The 22,030-nt window shown below is 35.2% G+C and overlaps 1 protein-coding gene across 2 annotated transcripts in view; it reads left to right on the forward strand.

Moving 5' to 3' along the window:
• The window catches only part of EPB41L4B (erythrocyte membrane protein band 4.1 like 4B), a 259,404-nt gene that overhangs the window by 109,261 nt on the left and 128,113 nt on the right, over positions 1–22,030 (forward strand). For both annotated transcript variants that reach the window (XM_051995572.1, XM_051995578.1), the window contains exons 7-10: positions 11,651–11,771; positions 20,856–20,943; positions 21,186–21,274; positions 21,914–21,983. In XM_051995572.1, the coding sequence (XP_051851532.1) occupies positions 11,651–11,771; positions 20,856–20,943; positions 21,186–21,274; positions 21,914–21,983 (368 nt within the window). The remainder of the gene's footprint in view (positions 1–11,650; positions 11,772–20,855; positions 20,944–21,185; positions 21,275–21,913; positions 21,984–22,030) is intronic.

A 22,030-nucleotide genomic window follows, 5' to 3' on the forward strand; every position in this document is an offset into this window, starting at 1 on the left:
TAACTGTATTAAAAAGAGAATATGTTGTATTGTCTGAAGAATTGGACTCAGGACATGTGGATTCAATTCTTGGATTCAACTCAATGCCCCATGCAATTCTCTTAAGTTGCTCTAAGATCATTTGGTGATCTTTCTTCTATTAATTATTTCCTATTTATCCTGATAGTCAGCAAATATTTATTGTGTTCCAACTGTGTACCTAGTTCTTTGGAGAAAGCAGAGTGTTAGGAGTTGTAAAGATGTTTTGGTTGGACAAAGAGAAGATGGCCAGGGACATTGACAAGATGGTAATCCAATCACAAAGAGTGGGAAGGCATAGACTAATATGATAGCAGTAGAATAGAAAAAGGATGAATCAAAGGAAGGTTTTAAAGGAAAATCTGAACTTTTGAAGGCTGATTAGATGTTGAGAAGGACCAGAGGAAATCTCTGTTTGACTTCTAAGCACTTAATCATTCTAATTTGTATTATGGTTAATTGTATATTGTAAACTCCCTGAAGGCAAAAGTGAAGAGATTGGACCTTTGGTTTATTGGGATGAGGAACTTTCAAATATGGAGGTCATATCTAACATCACTTGATACCTTCTCTGTAATTTGTAGTCTTAGTGAGAAAAATGAATATTTCTCCCTTATATTAATGACCAATTATTAATGGATTAGAATTAGGATTTTTTTCTTTCTATTTCTTCTTTCAAAACCCAGGACATTTTTGACCTTACCCAAAAAATTTAACTCTACTCAGACCATTTTATCTGGATGGAATTCTTACCTCTCCATCTTGCATTATTTCTTGACTAGGTAGAGGGTAGATCCTTTGGTATGGAGTGCCTGAGATAGGAGTTGTCTGGATTGAGATCTCTTTGTCCTAAGTATCATAATCAGAAGCATGTCCTCTGCCCCTCTTTAGAATAGTCTCAACTCTCATTATAATATCCATTCTCTGATTAATTAACCAGTCAGAGTTGGTTTCCACCTGTCAAGAATACCTACTCTTCCAAGGGTTTCTAAGTATTGAGTGACCATCATGATTCATGTTTGGTTTATGAGAGAAACTCATCGTTTTATTAATTATCTGCTGATCATAATTAATAAAAATTGATTATTAATTATCTCTTGGACTTTTCACATGTCACATTAGAAAATTGCCCAGAGCACTGAAAATTTGAGTATTTTGCCCAAAGTGCCATGGGCATTTTGGTATGTCAGAGTCCAGACTTGAACCTACTGTCTTTGAAGCTAGCTCTCTTATTATCTATAAAAAATAATTAGTTGCTCATAGCAGATGCTTGAAAATGGAACTTTTGGATAGGGAGGACTTAGGAAATTGATGCCAATTGACAAAGAAGGAAGTTGAGAAAGGGAAAAGGATTAGCAGAAATAATAGTTTTCTTTTGAATGCACTGATTTTGAGGTGATGTCAGGACATTCAGATGGAGATTTTTACAGGCATTTAGAAATATGTTGGAGCTTTAAAAAAAATTTTTTTTAAGCTGCTGTTAATTTGCTGTGTGATTTGGGCAAATCATTCTCTCACTATCACCTCGGTTTCTCCTGCTAGTGATCGATGCTTTTATAATCCATGCTTTTATAATCCTTACATATTCCAGCCCCCAGCTTCTTAAACTGTGGATTGCAACCCCATATGGGACTTCATAACTGAACATGAAGGTTGTAAAATTATGATTTATTATCAGTAAAGGTTTGGTTTGTATACCTGTAAGCCCAAGATGGGGCAAAAATTTCTCAAATGAAAAGGGGTTCCAAGTAAAAAAAAATTTGAGAAGACTTATTCTAACCCATAAGTGTGAACTTCAGTGCTTCCTCAATCTCCGTGTTAGATTCCTACTATTGTTGGTCTTAACCTGGCAATCTTGACTGAGACTTATTTTGTTCCTTCTTCTACCTTGATTTATACTTGCTGCTTTTATTTCACTGCAGATCTTAATCCCTTTATTTTTGGTCTAGATCTACCAATTTGACCTTGATTTTCAATCATTTCCTCAGCAATTAGATTTTGTCACCTTCATGTTCTTACCCTATATTTATAAGTTCAGTCGATATATTGTCACTGGAGTTGATCTAAACATAGGGGTCTCAGTAAAAAAAAAAAAAAGAACTGTATCATTTCCCTGGTGCTAGAGAAGATTGCTGTGAGAGTTAGCAAGTTAAGGGTAATAATAGAAGAAATAAGTGGTTTTACATTGGGTATGAAGAGCTTAGGGTGGTGAAGTAAGCCTTGAGAGGTAACTAAATGGTAGCAGGAGTAATGAAGAAGATGAAGGACACAACAAGGAGTTCTAATGTAAGCTGACATCAAAGAAACTAGAGGGGAGAGTTTTAAGAGGGAAAGGAAAGTATGGGCTATATCAAATACAGTAGAAATTTTGAGGAAGATTAGGAAAAGGCCATTGGATTTGGCATCTGGGGTTCAGTGATGACCTTAGATAAGTCAAACAGTCAGGAGGAAGAAACTAGATTTTAGCTGGCTGAGGAGGAGGAGGAGTGGCTGAGGAAGTAATGCTTTCTGTGGGTATAAACCGCAGATTCAAGAAACTTGGCTGGAAAAGTAGATATATGGGCTGTCACCAATGAGCTATATAATCTTAAGCAAATAACTTTACATTGGTTGTCAGTTTTCTTTTTTTGTAAAATGATGTCTAGGGAATGGGAAGCTGGGTTAGATAATCCTGAAGGTCCCTTCAACTTCTGCTATTCTGTAGTAAACTACAGAATAGTACAGAATAGTGTACTATTCTGTAGTGTTCTGAATATCATGAAGGGTTAGCATTCAAACTGTTTTTGAAAGTCAGTGATACACTGGCCCTGAAGTCAGAAGGACCTGAGTTCAAATCTGGTTTTAGACACTTGATGCTTCCTAGCTGTGTGACCTTGGGCAAGTCACTTAATCCCAATTGCCTCAGCAAAAAAAAAGGAAAGAAAGAAAGTGATAAAGTTCTATTGTTCTCTTTCCAAGAGATTTGGCCAACATTTGGGGAGAATTTTTGTTAATATCAAATAATTTATAGAGTAGAATTAAGTACATTCATAGTCCTTGATTCTTCTGCTTGACTAATTTCCCTGTACTAAGACATGTTAAAACACATTGTTCTATTCATTAGAACAATGTTTTTATATGGTTTGAGAGGCAATTTTGTTTATGGTAGATAGGCAGCTGGATTTCAAATTTGGAAGTCCTGGGTTCAAATTCAGCCACCCCCCAACTCCCCATTAGCTATGACCATAAACAAGTCATTTATATCCTCTGAGCCTTGATTTCCTTTTCTATAAAGTGGATATAATACTTATACTACCTGCTTTACAAGGTTTCTAAGAGGACTAGATGAGATAATATATTTAAAGTCTCGTAAATCTTAAAACCACTGTATAAATGTCAAGTATTAATTTATTTTTGAAAATAGGAATAAATATTTTATGTTGATATTAATTTAGTTCTGATATTTCAAATAAATATCCCATTGTTCCTTCTTTCTAAAAACTAGGGGTGAATTATTTTACTACTTTTAAATAGATTCAGCTCTAAGCCTCTTTAAAATTGACATAACATCCCTATTGTTATCCTTCAACATCAAGTCTATTTCAAATGAAAATATACCAAGTCCAACAATACTTCAAAAAAAAAAAAGAAAAGAAAAGAAAAGAAATTAGTGAAATTTAGAGGAGCTTTTAATCCATCCCTCTTCACAAGGAGTGTCTTATTTAAGCCAAATAAATAACTGAACTATTTGTCAAAATTATTCAGAAAAGGAAATAGCTACAGGCTAGGTAGGGGCTGAATAAATATAAATTATTTAATGTATTTCTGTTATTTACTATTTTTTCCTCCCAACCAAATCAAGAAAAAATATTCACAAAAACATAGTCACATATCAATTACTTATAAACTTAGCAAATTCAAATTTTCCTTCCCCCTTTTTCTTTCTTTTTCAGTTTATACTGAACTTTATTCTTTTCAGTAGAGTCTTTTATGACACTTTTACATATTTATACTTTGGTTCTTCTATTCTCTCTGAGAGCATTTATGTGTAAGATCTTAATTCTTTGTTCTCTCTTCCCATTTCCTCCTCCTTTTTAACAAGATTTCACAAACACTTTCTAGCTTTTTGCCATAATCTTTGTCAGATGGCTACAAAAATCTTTTTCATTGTACTTTCAGAGGCTATTACTGTCTCTTCTTAATCTCTCCCTTCTTTTGGATAAGTGCTGATTTGGTAATTAGTTAATAAGCTTTTCCTAGCTGTTAGTTACATAAAATACTGTTTGTGACATCCCTGCTTTGCCCTGATTTTTCTGTTTCCTGTAGTCTCTTGAAAGATTTTCATATAAAAGGAGATTAGACTTATTCTTTTTGGCCCCAAAGGGCAGTCCTAACTCAAGTGGTTACACGTTATCAGAGAGTCACATTTCAGTTCAACATAAGGAAAACTCCCTCTTAATTACTGCTTTTCAAAAATTAAATGGTTTATCTAAAAGATATCAATTTCCTTATCCTGGGAGCGTTCAGAAAAAATGACTGAAAATTCATTTGTTGGGATTGTATAAGAAAATCTTGTTTTGGGACAAGTTGGTCTAAATTAGTTCCCTTCAAATCTAAGATCCTTTGGCTTAAAAAAAAAAAAAATTATTGTCCTTTAAGTCTTAAATACTTATATCTTTTGGTTTATTTTCTTTATACATTTTTGCTTTTGTTTTTTTATTTTCCATTCATCTTCAATTCACCTTTTATTGATTACCCAGTAAGGTTTCTAGGGACAAATTCTATAAGCAGTAGAAGTAGTAGCAGCAGTTATAGTAATTATTATTCATGAATAGTATAGGGGACTTTAACATTTTCTTTGCAACAACTCTATGGGTTAGAAAATTCATATGTTATCTCTATTTTGCAGCTGAAGTTTCAAAACACTATAATTTTTCCTTCTGGAAAATTAGTAGATTCTGAACAGGTCTTTTTAATCTCCAAGTCTAATGCTCTTCTTACTTAGATTACCATGCCTTCTTGTTATGCTTCCTATATTCTCTTACTTTTCTTTCATTTCTTTCCTCTCATTCTTTTATGTTTATATAACTATGCCTTCCTGCCATCTTTCTGTATTCTTTTCATTATTTTTCTTTTATTACTTTTTTCTTTTCTTTTATATTTCTTCTATTATTTTATTATCTTTTCATATTCTTTATTTTTAATTCAATTTAATTTTCATTAACTTATGTCTTTCCTTTTTTAAAGTTCTCTTTTATTTGGCAGAATATATCTCTCCTACCATATTTTCAGTGTGGACCAATGGAATTTGAGAATTGCCCCCAGTTACCTTTTTTTTTTCCTTTATACTAGTGAAGCTCTCTTCTCTTTTCTCTTTAAATTATTTAAAAAAAAAAACAAAACTTGAATTGTTTTTATCCTTTTGTGAGGTAGATAGGTGGCTTGTCAAAAAAGATCCACATTAACAAGGCTGTATGTCCTGTTGTCAGAACAAAAGCTCATTAATCTCCTGGAATAAGAGCATTATTAGCTTCTCCATCGGTTTTGCTATTTTTTGTCATTTCTTCCCCTGCCCCCCCCCCATCCCATTCTCACTTCCTAGTTCTTGGTTAATATTTTCTCCTTTTCCAAAGTGTTGTGGTTTGCTGATTTGTTTTTAGGACTCTTCCTGACCATCATATACTTTTGCATATTTAGTATTGTGTTTTTCTCCCTTTTTCTCCATTCTTATGGCTTTGTTGGCTTTCGTGATAGCCCTTTTGCATAAACTACTTTTTTTTTGGATTGCAATTCCCATGATTAATTATTTTTATTATCAGTAGCATTGTGCTCAAATAAGATACTGTATTAAAGCACTTTGTAAACCTTAAAGTATTATATAAATATGTGCTTAATAATATTATTGTCATCATTACAAAGCCATCTTCTATATACTTTGTAGAACCAGAGGTGATACAGAAGAAACTTTAAAAATATAATATTCATGTTTATAAAGTATTTTAAAGTTTAAAAATAATTTTATACAAATTATATCTATGTTATATATAGTTGTGATCCTGTGAGATCCTGTGAGACAAAACAAAACTCTGGTTAGATATCCCTGTTCTGTAGGTCAGGAAAGTTAGACCAAGAGAGTTGAATGAATGAATATTCATTTATTAAGTGCCTATATGTGTTAAACATTGTAGATACAAATAAAAAAGTGCGATTCCTTTCTCTCTAAGAGTTTATATCCTAATTGGGAGATTTAACACATGTAGGAGAGTGGCGACCAAGGACCGGAATTTTGGTCTGGGAAGTCATAGAGATTTTTGAGAAGTCATATCTCAGTGAATATTCATTATATCAATGGATTTCAATAGTTAGTGGTAGTATGAAAATTGTAATATATGTCTAGTTCTTGGTTATGTATGTTTGTATAAATAGGACTGTGATTTTATAGTATATGTGACACTCCCAATGTAAAGAAGTTATAAAATAGATTGGGATGTTTGTCTTTGAAGTAAATATCTCCAAGTAAATTAATATGTATTATCATAGCTCCCACAAGTCAGGTGGAATATTGGAAACAGCTCAGTAACAACACTGTCATGTGTTTCTACCTAGACAATATGAAAATTTGGCTCTTGTCTAAAAGGACCCTTAGCTCCTATAAAAGCATTCATGATAGCAAAACATCAAATATATGAAAAATGTGTATTTAATCTGATCCTCATCAATCCAAAAAAAAAAAAAAAACTCCACCAAAAAACCACAAAGGACTCAAAGCTGAACTTCTCTTTCTGGTAGGCATCTGCCTTCTCCAGGTTTTCCCCAGACTTTTTCTCTGCATGGGAAAATAACTAGGGGTGGATTGATGAGTTAAACAACTCCCATCTGCTGGGCTTTAACCTCCCCACTTAAATATGCTAATCTGAGCAGGACTTCCTGGAAGAGCAAAGCATTTGAAGTTACCAAGGAATCCAGAAAATTTGCCTTTTTTGAGCCTTCTGTCCTGATTTATAGTACCACTTTGGGAGAGGCCCGTTCCCCAAGGGGAAGGAACTGAGAAGTTACTAAAGAATCAAGCAAATATTTCACTACCCCTACTTTACTCCCCTTTTAAATATTCCTCAGATACTTGCACAGTCCAAATGATTTACAATATTGCCCCCGGATCCCCTCTAAAGGCTAAAGATATCTGTTTGTTCTAAAAAATTGGGCTCATACAATGCCAGTTTTTCCCTCTCCCTATCTACAATTTCTTGATGGGGGCATAGTTCCCGGAAGAGTCCACTTATGTGCAGTTCTCTCTGAGTTGGGGTCTTTTCTTGAATCCCTTGCTTTCCAACTCTTCCAAGTTTGTGTGTAACCATTTTAAAGATATAGTTCAAAAGCTACAATACCTCTGGTGTTTGATCCTTTCTTGAACTTGAGTCATTGACAGGAAAAAAGAAAAAGAAAAGCCTTATCGGAGCAATGAGAATGCAGAACAAGGAGAATTTATATCTGGTCAGGTTGGACGCAAGAAGGACTTAACTCAGTAATTCTTGGGGCATTCCTTGATCCATTCACCACTCAGAAAAAGAAAAAGAAGTAGCAATGGACCAAAAAAAACATTCAAGCCAAAACATGACCCTAGATAATTTAGTTGTATTGCTGAAAGATGGTGAATATTTTAAAATGTTTATCTTTTCAACCCTAACCTCCAGGTTGGACTCACATTCCCCTCCTCAGATTTTTAGGCGGTCTTTATCATCGTGTGCTCTGCCCATCTTGAAATAAGAAATTCAGTTTTATGCCCCATAAACATTATTAATTAATTTATTTTTAATTAATAATTAATATCCTCAAAATTATCATTTCAGGACATTCTTTGAATTTCCTCTTTTCCTTACTTCTTTAATTTATTTTTTCTTTTTCTGCCCCTTTGAATTTTTGTATTTTTCGTTCTTCTGAATGATCAGATCTCTCTGGGATAGGCCTTCTGGTGTCATTCTTTTTGCCTTTTTGTTTCATTTCATAATTCCAAAGTGAGATACAGTATTTGGCTGTTCCATGGGCTATCCTTTTTTAGTCCACATTTGGGGATGTGAATGAGCATGCATGATGTCACATGGACTCTAGCACTGTCTTTGGAAAGAGCCAGCTTTCCTCCCGGATTAGTCCTTTTGGGATGATGACAGCTGTCTCAGAGAATATGCATGCAGATGAGCCCATGCTTTGGACTCTTATTTTTTTATGTTTTTAAAAAATTTTTCCATATACATGCAAAAGTACTTTTCAACATTCACCTTTGCAAAATTTTGGGTACCAAATTTTTCTCCTTCCCCTCTCCTCCAGACAGCAAGAAATACAATATAGGTTAAATGTGTGCAATTCTTCTAAACATATTCATCATGCTACATGAGAAATATCAGACTAAAGGAGGAAAAATATGAAAATGAAAAAAGAAAACAAACAAAAAAAAAACCAATGAAGGTAAAAATATGTTTTGATCCATATTCAGCCTCCATAGTTCTCTCAGGACGTGTAAGGCACTTTCCAATACAAGTCTATTGGAATTGCTTTGAATCACTTCATTATTGAAAAGATCCAAGTCAGAATTTTTTTATTAAAATACATAAGCTCTTGATTGGTCCTTTTGTGCTTGTGGCTAGGGATGGTTGTGTCAACAATGGTATCTGATTCTGGAAAAAACACCCTTTTAGTTGGCTAAATTACTCATTGGTCTAGTCAGGGGAGTGGGGAAAAGAGCTCCTCCTTTTTAAGGGGGCCCCTTTGTGAATACTGTCTCTCTCTCAAACCTCTAATAGTTAGGGAGAGAGTCCTTCTCTTTTTCCTCCATCCTCTCTGTAGCAATAGTGGGTGACTGTACATTTGAGATGGGAAAGGAAAGAGAACTGAACAGGAATTTATTAAGTGCCTACTATAATCTAGGTACTGTGCTAAATGCTTTAACCACATCTCATTTTATCTTCACAACAACCTTATAATTTGGGGGCTGTTTTACAGTTGGGGTAAACTGAGGCAGGCAGCCAGACATGCTCTTGAGAACTCGTTCTTATCTAGATGAGGCTGACTGGGTCTCACGTCTCTGGAAGTCTTCTTGAAGTGTTTCCTTCTCCTAACACAGGTGACTAAACAGTGAGCCCAGGGCAGATGTTTTTAGCCTTGGCAGCTACTTCATGAGGTCAGAAGCACTCCCTGTTGCAAGTTAGCACTGAGGAGTTCCTGAATTCTTGGGCTGCTGAGGCTTGACACATCATGTCAGAATCATTCGTGGGTCAGCTGTGGCTATGAAAAGAAACAGGAGCAGAAGAGGCCCCAGAAACTTGAGATCTCTGCCCTATTTAGACAAGCACGGGTTCTCCTATCCACGCACAGTTGCCATTGTTGCAGGACAGGAACCCTTTTTCACTATTGCAACTCTGAGATTCTTATCTCAAGGTGGTGAGCCCCTTCTAACAACCAGAGGACAAGGGTGTGGGCCAGTCATCTGTGATGTAGCCATCCCTGTCACAGGGACTAAGGGACTTAGCCACTTTAACTTTAGATTAACAAAGATTTAGAACATGAACCCATTCTTCTGCATGTAACCTGGGATGGCTCCCATCACCCAAGTGTCAAGTCCACAGAAATCAGGAAGGGAATTCTGTGTCATTTCAAAGCATAAATCCTTCAATGCTGAGCCAGTGTAGCCCATTGGGAGAAACCATGATGTAGGCTCAACCTCTGCTTCATAGGATGACCCTGTGGGTCCATTCATGAGCATGCTCTGTGGTCTCTACTGTATTTAATGCCAGCTCTAATCATCCTCTATCTTTCAATGAAAGGTAACTGGCAGCTGGTTAACTTCCTCCTCATTTTCCAGTAGTATTACTTTCACATTCTTGTATCCACAAGCCAATCCCCTAAATGATCTACTATGCTTGTTAAGATTGTTAACACAACAGAGTTTTCTGTATCAAATCACAAAGTCTCGCTTTTCTCTTCTGTTTCATTCCTGAAAAGAATATACAAGGATATCCACCCTTAGCCTACTTAATAAAATCACCTGGAGGTAATTCCGACTATCCTGCCCCTTTTTCTCCTCTTACATTTTCATCACCAAATGAATAAGGAACCAAGTTTTTCTCCTTAGTTTCTCTTTAGCCACAGCTTATGCCATACTCCTTATTTTAAGAGAGAGAAAAGATTTTTACAGATATATTCCTTGGATTCTTTATCCTGATTAAAACAGTAATAAGAGACCCTCCTACCTAGATTTCCATTTCTCTTCTCCCTTACAAATCAGTCATTATCAGAGCCCTTCTATGCTAAGAGGCTCGTTGTCTTCCTCACCCCTCCAAAGCTGCAGAGTTACTATTTTCTCTTCCTCTTCTTCACTTCCCCTCTTTTAACCTTGACAAGTTGAGAGAATAAACAAAATAATTCTTCCCCACCACTTTCCTTAGCTTGCTTTTTAAGCCTATCGTCTACCATTTTGTTCTCTTTTTTAGCTTCTTCCTGAAAGCTTTTTGCTTCTGGGTTTCCCATTTGTAACTGGTTGCTGCTATTCACCCCGCCTCTTCCATTGGAGCCAAATAGATTCAGTGCAGAGCTTTGCCTTTCCCCACTCCCACAGGTTTGTGCCTGTAGCATCTGTTCTTGCAGTGATCCCTCCTCCTTTCTCCTCCAGGTGCTGTATGACCCATTATCACCCCATCCTCTGCCTTATCCACTCCTGGGCCATCTGTCTGGTACAGCAACTCCTACAGTCCATCACTGGCCTTCTTTCCCTCCTATTCCACAGCCTGTCATGACATTTTTTTTCTTCCAGTTTTTAAATGCGCCAAATTCTTTACCAGTTTTTAATAGGACTGTAAGCAGAAACTCTGCTCTGGCCCATACTTAACAACATATTAAAGAAATTTATGAGCAGTTGGCATGCATTACTATGAATAATATCTTTGAATTTATGTATTACTTTACTTATTTTGTCTTTATTCTTAATTCAATCCAGCAAGGTAGCAAAGTATTAAAATCCCTTTTTCATACATGAGGAAAATGGAATTTCATAGAGATCAAGTGGCTTACCCAAGGTCACATAGGTAATATGTGGTAATATAGGTAGTACTATAGGTAATATAGGTAATACTATAGGTAATAGTAAAAACAGGATTTTGAACCCAGGTCTTTCAATTTCAAGTTTAGAGTTTGGGTGTGGTTTTTTGTTTGTTCGATGGGGAGTGGGGGGGGAGTTGTTGTTTTTGTTTTTTTTTTTAATAATATCACTGCCCTAGTAAGAAAAAATGTAATCAAAGATGAATTTGCAAGATACAGAGATTTGTGGGTGAGGGGAGTGTATGTAGGGTATGTGAGTGTGTGTGTGTCTGTGTGTGTGTGAGAGAGAGACAAGAGACAGAGACAGTTTTAAGTTAATAATAGGAGACAGCCAGAATCGTCTATACCTACAATTTTTATTCTGGACTTTAAGATATGCATATGTATACATGTGAAAATTTATGAAGCTCACAAATTAAATTTTATCCCAGTGAAATTATACTATGTTTTAAAATGGTACCCAGCAAATTTAATCATATGAAATATCTTTGGGATTTGTCATCATAGTAATTGAACTTGTTAAATGTTATCTCTCTCTCTTTTTTTTCTTCCCTTTGAAAAATTACAGCGGAACTTGGGGAGTGTGAACTTCCGGAACACACGCCTGAGCTAGTGTCTGAGTTCCGATTTATTCCAAATCAGACTGAGGCAATGGAGTTTGATATCTTCCAAAAATGGAAAGAGTGCAGGTACTTTTATGCTGGAGTCTAGTATTCATTCACAGTCTAAGAAATAACTTTTTTTTTAGTGTACGTAAGTATGTGAAAGTTTTTTTCTCCAAAAGTAAGACCAGTGTGCTTGTAAATCTGAGTCTATATTTGCATCTACATCCTGAGTTTTCGATCCTGTTCTAGTCCTACATCTCTAGCTGCTTTCAAAGCAATTTCCATGGCATGTCACTGTTTGAAACTCCCCACACTCAAATCCAAATTCTCTCTATCTAATACTCCTTCCAAACTCCAAACATTTTTATCCTTGGTACCATCATTTTTTCTTTAATTTTCCATGCTAGAAACTTTGCTCTCATCTTTGATTCTTTATCCCTAGATCTAATCTGTCGTCAAATTCTTTTTCCCCTTCAAATACATCTCATATTTGTTATTTCCATTTCTGTGACCACCACCAAAATCGAGACTCTCATTATCTCATGCTTGGATGTCACAGCAACATCCTTTCGGCTGATTTCTCTGACTTGGATCCCTCCTTCTTGTGAACTTGCTATCAGACCAAGCTTCTAAAAACACTGCTTGCGTCATATCCCTCTGCTTAAAATCATAGTTGTTTTCTGATTGCCAGTCATGTTAATTTTAAACTCCCTTACTTAGCTTTCAAGGATTTTCATTACTTAAAACTACCTGGTCTATGAAAATTTGTTTCTTAACTTCTCCCTTGCTTTAGTGAGCCTGCTCCCTCACTGCCTCTATTTATTCATTGCTCATTTTCCCCTCTGCTCCCTTGCTTGTGCTATTTCTCCTGCCTGGAATGCTCTTTTTTTGTCCCATCTTTGTAGTCTTATCGTTCAAAGCTCATCTCGAGTTCCATCTCTTCCAGAAAACCCTCCTTGACTATTCAAGTACACAATTCTCTCTGACTTTTTGCTTAACTGTTCTAACACTTTATGCTACACAGTATTAGACTTAATTACACAATATCTTATTTTACTTTCAAATTTTTGTTTCACATGTGTTAGTCTTATGCCCCAAAAGACTCTAAATATCTTGAATCCAGGGATTTCTTCTGTAGTGTCTAGTATAATATTGTAAATATAGTAAATTCTCTGTAAATATTGGTTCATTGACTGGATCACTGGCTGATAAAGCTTTAGGAGCTTATAAAAGATTCCTAATCTCAGCTTTAAAAGTTGCATTTTTAGTTCTAACCTAGGAATAGGGATAGATTGTAGTTAGTCTTTTTTTAATTATATGAGATAAGCTTGGTGAAAAATTCATTTTTCTAAGGTAAAATATGAATTATGAATTATCTTAATATGCTTTCAGTGATCTGGGAAGCAATACAATTATATGATAAGTGTCTGTCATATAATAATGTCTAATAGATTAGATCCAGGGGTTAAAAAAATCAAAGATGACACAAAGGTTTCTAGCATGGAAAACTAAAAACTGGTCATCTACTTCATTCACTTCTTTTATTCTGCACTGCATTTTTGGGAATTGAGCTTTTAGACTAACACATGGGATCTGCCTGAAGCTAAGAAACCTAATGAAATAGTTATTTTCTTTCTATGTGCAAGAATTTGAAAACATAATTTATTAAGAATCTTCTGGTGATTGGAGGAGAAAGGCAGTATGATATAATGAAAGGAATGGTGGGACTGGAGCTGGGAGATGAGAGTTTAAATGTCACTTTTTCTTTTCCATAATTGAAATACTTCGTTGCCTTAGATGTAAAATGGGGATAATAATACTAACATTACCTATCTCAAAGGACTGTCATGAGTAAGTGGTTGTGTAAGCCTTAGAACAAAATATAAATATGAGTTGTTATTCTGGGCAATTTTCTGTAGACTGCTTACCTGTGGTTCTGATTTTAACTATACCAGTTTATAGGGCTGGCACACTTAAGTTCATGTTTAAGAATATACCCGTGAAATCTAAGGACATCTCATTCTTGTGTCAAGCCCTTATGCATCCCAGAACCTGATCAAATACCTATCTCTCTTCTTAGAATATAGGCTGTAGGGCAAGAAAATGACTAGGTGAAAGTTGCTGGTGAGGACCCAGAAGATTTAACGCATTCTAGAGTAGCCTAAAAAGCCATAAGAATTGTTTCCTGGCTTTCTTGAAGAGCCAACAGTTTCAAGGTTGCGATTTCTGAACAAGTCTGTAACAGTCACTTGTATTTAATTCCTCCATTTCTTTCAAATCGTAGGATCGATCAATAACCAATCCATCAATAAATATACATTAAGCACTTACTGTGTGCCAGGCACTGTGCTAAGCACTAGATCATACATTTAGAGCTGAATGTTTAAATGTATTTTGCATCTTTGATAACCGAGCTTCCTCCATGCCCAAGTTAACTATGTGAAAAGGACAAAGGCTTATTGATTATCCAGAGTAAATCAAAATACTTATGCTGGCTCTTTCTCTGAAAGTCCAACTGCTTCGTCTCTTCTTTTGCCAATCTCTATGATTTATAGCCAAGATACACACTCTGTTCTGAACTTGTTCCGAACAATGACCAACAAGATTGTTGGGGTAGTGGAATATTACAGTAGCTTCCTCATTCCTTAGAACCCAGCTGATGCCAAACTGAGCCAGGTCAGTGTTCTGTCTGTCTTACGTTTCTTTGTGTGGCAGCGGCAGATTGTGGAAAACTATGGCTAAGTTCCTTTGATGACCTCATGACAATTATTAATATTACATTACATTTGCAGGCTCAGCCCCTCAGCAGAATATTTTTACTCTGGTCATCAATGAGCCAGCTTCCTGTAGCAAAAAGATATCACAAATTTCTATAATAAGTCATTGTCCCACAGTTTGCCCGATATAAAAGATCGATGAAACTTTCTTAAACACTTTGTTTTATGTAAACAATAGGTTTGTAGGAGGTAGAGAGAGACTAGGGACCTTGGTGTAGTAGAAGGAGAACAAGACAGCCTGTTTCCCATCCTCCAAGTTCTATATCTTAAACATACCAGCAGGCCACCAATCAACATCCCAGTGCCTGAGGCAACGCTCTTAGTCTATGGTACCAAACCTGGGAGGACTTCAGCCACTGGGTTCTGGTAGTCCCGGGGAACCATGCAAACTAAACTTATTTGTGGCTCCATTCCAGCTGCCACTGAACCTGCCTAGGAGGCACTGAGCATAGCCTCTGCACTCCACCCTGCTCTTGAGAATTGTAGTTGTATCAACAGGACCATTGCCTTTGGAAAAGGTGTGTCCTTTGACAGCCCTCTGACTTAACCAGGTTTCTGTCTCTCAGATCATAATTCCTTTTCCTGGCCACCTCTACCCTATCTATTCTCTCCCTATTAGAATGTAATCAATCTCTTTGAGGAGAGGGACTATTTTGCTTTTGTATTTATGTGTCTAGCATTTAAAAGAGTGCTTTTAATAAATTCAAATAAGTTCAAATATTACCTCAGATAATTAGAAGCTCTGTGACCCTGAGCAACATACTTGCCCCTGGTTTTTTTCATCTGTAAAATGGATACCATAATTGCACCTCCCAGAGTTGTTGTGAGGAGCAAATGATGTATTTGTACCAAGGAGTGTTTGGCACATAGTTGGTGCTTAATAACTATTGTTTCCTTTGTTTTTATTTCCTTTATAAACAATAAATAATAATTATTTTTGTTCCTTGGGATGGAGGAGATATAACATAGATGCAGATAAATAGAAAATATTTATAACATTTAAACTTTGGAACTTTAGAAATGATTTAGCCCAGCTACTCATTTTACAAATTAGAAAACAGAATCATTTAGGTTAATGGTATTCTTAGACTCATGCAACTAATGAGTGGCATAACTAGCACTGATCAAAAATCCCATTTTCTCTTGTTTTTCCATAAGCTTCATGTCATCTGGATCTTCAATCTCCTGCTTTTCCCATTATTCCTTAAAATGCACACTCACCTCTGGAGAAATCACTTGTGTCACAAGATCCCAATCATCTCCCCTGTTAAAATTATCTTTTTTTTCTCCCAGTGCTTACCACTGTCTAATTCATAAAAAACACTTAATAATTGCTTGTTGATTAACTAATTGCACGCTACATTACTACTTGTGTGTTCAGCTTGCTGCACTTTTCCAGGACTGAATCTCTTCAAATGTAAAATGAGAAATTTGTACTATATGGTATCTACAGTTCCTTTCTTAGAGAAGAGACCTTCTTGGTCCTTTGAGAGGTAGCTGATGGTATAGTAGATGGATTGCTGGGCCTAGAATCAAGTGGACTTGAATTCACATTCAGCCTTGGACACTTTCTAGTGTGGGTAACCTTGAGGCAAGTACTCTAACCTCTATTTCCTCATTTCCTCCAGTGAGAAATGAAGATAGCAGTAGTACTTTTCTTATTTGTAAAAACACTTAGGACAGTGTCTAATACATAGTAGGAGTAGAGTGCTTAATAATTGCTTATTGAATTGAATTGAATCCTTATTGATTTGATGTAAAAGTGACTTTTGAATTTTGCTAAAAAAAAAAAAAAGTTTGGTGGAGAAGATGAAACAGTTTTCTAGGCTCATTGACAAGAAAAAGAAAAAAATATATTTATTTGGTTTGGTTAGTACAGGATTTTTTCTAGGGAGTAGTAACAAAGAGTAGAAAGAAAGAACTTTGAAGTACAGCTTTAAAATATGGATTTTATATAAGGCAAATAAATGTAAAGTCATTTGATTAGGGGGAATCCAAATGGCACTTAAGGAAGATGATTATAGTTACAGCACATGAATTAGAGTGGACCATGGAGAGATTAAAAGTACAATATCCATATAAGAAATTTTTGTATCTATAATTATCCAGACGTGGATAATTAGAACATATATAATTGCTAGTGTTTGATATTGCTGTTTGAAAATGACCCCAGGGTTTTTATTGTTGTTCAGTATTTTTCAGCTATATTCAGCTCTTCATGAGCTCATTTGGGGTTTTCTTAGCAAAGATATTGGACAGGTTTGCCATTTCCTTCTCCAACTCTTTTTACAGATAAGAAAATTAGGGCAAACAGGGTTAAGTGACTTACTCAGGGTCACACAGCTAGTAAGTATCTGAGACAAACTTGATCTCAGAAAGAGAAATCTCCTTGATTTTAGAGCCCACGCTCTCTCCACTGAGCCATCTTCCTGTCAGCCTTTTGTTATACGAACTTATATCCTACTTGTCATTAAGACTAAACTGGAATTTTGAGCATCTATGATTTTATCCATATTAGTACTGCCCATGTTGATGAAAATTACCCATCCTTCATGCTTAAGTAGTCTTCATAAGTTGCTGTAGACCCCTTACCAAAAAAAAAAATAAATTATTGCCTAGTAACCTAATGAGGATGAGCCTTTCTGGTTTTCATTTGGCCTTCCTCAGATAACAGATAGATTGTTAGTCACTGGACCAGCGGTCAAGGTCTTTCCATTTTGAGAAGGCCTGTCAAAGCATGGGGTGTATATGGATACTTAAAGACTTACCATCATATTATATCCTGCCACTAATCTATACTGGTAATTAACACTTAGGGGAAAAGTCATCCATAATCTATGTCTTTGGCCAGATGTACATGTACTGTGATAAAACATGTTTTCTTTCTTTTTATCTTTATATCTCAATGGTTTATAACCTGTTCTTACTTTTAGACCCCTAAATTTTCTATTGGGCTCTAGACATAATTTCATAAATGTAAACATACATTTATGACACATTTTCTTCTGTGATTAGATCTGTCTCTTTTGAACAAATTATACTTTTCTATCACTTATTCCATGAGTCCCATGCCACAGAACCCCAATTATTACCATGAAGTAATGCTGACCTTCTCCCTACCCTATGCATTCTTATAATGACCTCTGAGCCCACAAGTATTGCTCTCAACTTTTTTTTCTAGTTCATTATTCCTTTACTATGTTGGACCTTGAAAAATCAAGGATATTTTTCTCCATTTCTTAGGTCAGGATAATCAATTGTTAGATAATTAACCAAGGAACCACTGCTCATTTTAGTTAACCTATTTATAAAAGTAACCAAGAAGGGATTTTGTTCATGAAAGTTAAATGCCTATGGGGATGAATATATAGCATGTAATTTTATAAGAACCTGATTTAGAGTTAGAGGATTTTAATCCTAGCTTTCCTGCTTTTTATGTATGACCATAAATAAATTTCTTCTCCCCTCTGAATTTCTATTTTTTTATCTATTAAAATGAGGGAATTAGAATACATGGGTCTAGGGTCCCTTCTAGCTCTAGATCCTCATGATAGTGTTTGAACTGCCTGCATGGGACTGTTCCAGGCTATCCAGATGTATGAAACCCAGATTATTATAAGAACCTTGTAGGATTTTTTTTTCAAAAAATTAGCCCAGTCAGTAATAGGCTTTCTATGTATACAGTATGGACTATTGGTTATCTTTTTCTACTCATACCTGCATACTTATAATCCATATTCACTGAACTAATTCATGTTCATAGTTTTGAGCACTTTTCAAGTACAGTGCTCAGGAACCAGAATTCAGAGACACAGAAGTGTGGAAGACATTACCTTAGGCCCATAAGTACTGTTTTCAACCTTTTTTTCCTACAGAAATGTAGTAGTAGAAACTACTCAGAGAGTGTCAATGCATTTGATCAGGGGGAAGGGTTTGTGTGTGTGTGTGTGTGTGTGTGTGTGTGTGTGTGTGTGTGTACATGCACTTATAACATATATTGAGTGAGCTTTTTCTTTCCTTACAGGGTCAGGAAATATAGTAATAGAAGAGGCTGTAGCCTCCTTAATAAAATATTGTGCTTAAAAGGGTTTTATTTTAATTGTTATTTATGGATTATCAGTTTGCAAAGAATTGGGATGCAATAAAGTGTACCATATTAAAATAATAATGTATATAACTATTCTCTTAGTTTCTTATTAGTAATCAACCAGACAAAGCAATTGGATTTGGTTGGAGGGCAGGAGTTGACCAGATAACCCCTATAATAATGAAGTGAATGCTGGTCTCTTATTTTTACTTCTGACTATAGAATTATTCTGCCCTAGCCCTCTTTGTAGGGGCCAGAAACTCGAAACTGAGTGGATGCCCATCAATTGGAGAATGGTTGGGTAAATTGTGGTATATGAATATTAAGAATATTATTGTTTGATAAGAAATGAACAACAGGATGATTTCAGAAAGGCCTGGAGAGATGCTGAGTGAAATGACCAGGACCGGGAGATTATTATATACTTCAACAACAATACTATATGATGATCTATTTTGATGGACCTGGCCATCTTCAGCAATGAGATGAACCAAATCAGTTCCAATGGAGCAATAATGAACTGAACCAGCTACGCCCAGTGAAAGAACTCTGGGAGATGACTAAGAACCATTACATTGAATTCCCAATCCCTATATTTTTGCCCACCTGCATTTTGGATTTCCTTCACAGGCTAATTGTACCATATTTCAGAATCTGATTCTTTTTGTACAGCAAAATAATGGTTTGGACATGTAAAAAATAAAAAGAATTATTCTGCTCTAGCAATCTCTCATATGACAAAGATGAGGCCAGAGAGTAACTGTGCTGTTCTAATTCAAGAGAATTTAGTACTATTTAGGGAAATTAACCAGTACTTATTTTTTTCTTAAAAATGATATATTTTATTCCCCCTTTAAAGTTACATGTAAAAAACAATTTCTAACATTTAGGTGGGTTTTTTTTAGTTTTGATTTCCAAACTCTGTCTTTTTTTTCTTTTTTCTTTTCCTTCCTTGAGATAATAAGTAGTCTGACATGGCTTGTATATATAAAATATTTCTATATTAAATTGACCAGTACTTTTAAAGTTTGAAATAGATTGTTGAAAATTCAAATGTGGAAAGAAAATGACTAAAGGCAAAATATTATCCCAGAAAAGAAAGGTTAGGTGGACATAGAGGTAGATAGAAAAATACAAGTAGACATTGTAAAAGAGATAATTGAAGATCTGTTGGCTAATTAGATGTTGAGGGTCAGAGAGGAGTCAAAGATAACTTCAATATTGAAATCTGGGTAACTTGGAGAATGGTGGTTTCATGAACAGAAATAAGAGAGTTTCCTCAAGTTTGAGAATTTCTCTCAAGTACCACTCCTAAACATTTGGAAGAAAGGAAGAAATGTTGAGGACTTTGTTCTCTGCAGAAACCTCAAACAAAAGCTTTTATAAGTATTATGGAAGATTTTTGAAATGTTACTTTGCTATTGTTGACAAGGTACAAATAGCCCTCATGGTGGAATGTGGCATTTCTACAATGTAAATTAGTATTCTGAATATGCTTTCCCTTATAATGTAATAGTTTAAAACCAATTTGCAGCATCAAGGAAATTTTTAAAAACCTCCCTAGAGCCCTGCTGTAATTTTTATCTCAAGGGACTCACCCCTCAACACATAAAAGCCCGAAAATTTTACCATTTAGTTTCATCCAGATGTTCTATATAATCACAAAGTATACACAAACCAGTCTATAGTTACAAAAATGTAAACTTACTGTTTCTCAAAGCCAAAGGAGGCTGAAAGCTAACTTTGCAAAACTGCTCTCTAAAATAAATGAACAAAATAAACGAATGAACAAATGTTTTGTTTGTTCAATAAATATTTATTCAATAAATTCTTGTTAAATAAATACAAAAGACCTCAATACTGGATTTAACAGTGTGGTTAAATTTATTATACTAAGCAATTAATTCCCACTTATTCTTTGAAAGCACTTTTTCAATGTAGAAAAATCTTAACATCATCGTCTGGAAAATAGGTGTGGCTCATTGGTTTATAGAAAAGCAAACTTTCCTTCTTTCCATGGTAAGGTATTCCTAAGGTGTGATTTTTGAGATCATCTATATTAAATTCATGTTGCATTTTCATAACTGTAGGCAGAATTGACATTAGCTCTTGATATTTCCCTGTAGGCTAGATGAAATTAATCTAAGGTTTGGGTACAGTTCCCTATACCCATGTCAAAAAAATGGCAGCCAATTCCTCTCAGAAGGAGGGGATCCAAATCTCCTATGATAGATTCTTGAGGTAGCATTGAAAATTCCTTTATGTTTGTCCAACAGCTTACATGTATTTCTTTGCTTTGTAAAGGGGGAAGAGTCCTGCACAAGCTGAACTTTCCTATTTGAACAAAGCAAAATGGTTAGAAATGTATGGAGTAGACATGCATGTAGTTAAGGTAAGATATGGAGAAACACCTTAATAACTAAATAATTTCAGTACATGTGCTGTTGAAAGCTTAGAAACAAGCCTTTGATAATAAATTTTCGTATTCATACCAGACTGTAAGTTCCTTGAGGATAGGAATTTAATATTATGTAAATGTTGAAACTCTTACATAGTGCTAACTACTTAAAATGTTTATTATATTGAATTAAAACATTAAACTTGTGTACTGATTGTCACTTCTTTTATTTATAGGGAAGAGATGGCTGTGAATATGCTCTTGGTCTAACACCAACAGGGATATTAATCTTTGAAGGAGCTAACAAAATAGGTTTATTCTTTTGGTAATTTAGCTTGTCTAATATTATTTTGAATGTGTACTATTTTGTGGTGGAATAATATATTATAGTGGATGATAACATTGAAAGTTAGCATGTCATAGTAGAAAAAATGCTGCCTTTAAGTTAGGACTCAAGTCCTCTGTCTACCCTGACAACTTTCTAAGACTATAGGTTAAATGAGTTTTTATTTCTGTTGCTGAAGGGAAGTGCCAAACTTGGAGATTGACATAGTAATAAAATCTCCTCCCCTCCCCCCAAAAAAAAGGAGGAGAGAAGGGAGGAGAAAATATTGAAATGGTTTTATAAAACTCAGATTTATTTTTAGAAAACTCCTATCATTACATTAATCTCCCATGTTTCCCTCCCTGAAATTCTGGATAGTCCCATTTAAATTGATTCATGTCAACAAAATACTACCAGAAAGTTGATCATAGTTGATGAACTTTTGTTCAAGTAGCTTATAAAACTTTCTTCTGAGGCATGAATGTCTTGCAATTAGCACTGGCAAAGTGATCCTTGGATTATTGAATAAAGTTTCACTTAAACTAAGAGTTTTAAACAACAGAATGGTAATCACTATTTAACATATATGAATTGTCTGTATTTATGGTTCTACTGTAAAAATGTTTTCTCTATAACTAGGCCCAAAATCACTAAAATGGATTTTAAAAAGAGCAAATTAACCCTTGTTGTCGTAGAAGATGATGATCAGGTAATTTTAATACTTGCTTTTCTATCTTCATATCAACCCTTCTCTAA

This window comes from Antechinus flavipes, chromosome 1 (assembly GCF_016432865.1).
Source record: "Antechinus flavipes isolate AdamAnt ecotype Samford, QLD, Australia chromosome 1, AdamAnt_v2, whole genome shotgun sequence".
Lineage (NCBI taxonomy): Eukaryota > Metazoa > Chordata > Mammalia > Dasyuromorphia > Dasyuridae > Antechinus > Antechinus flavipes.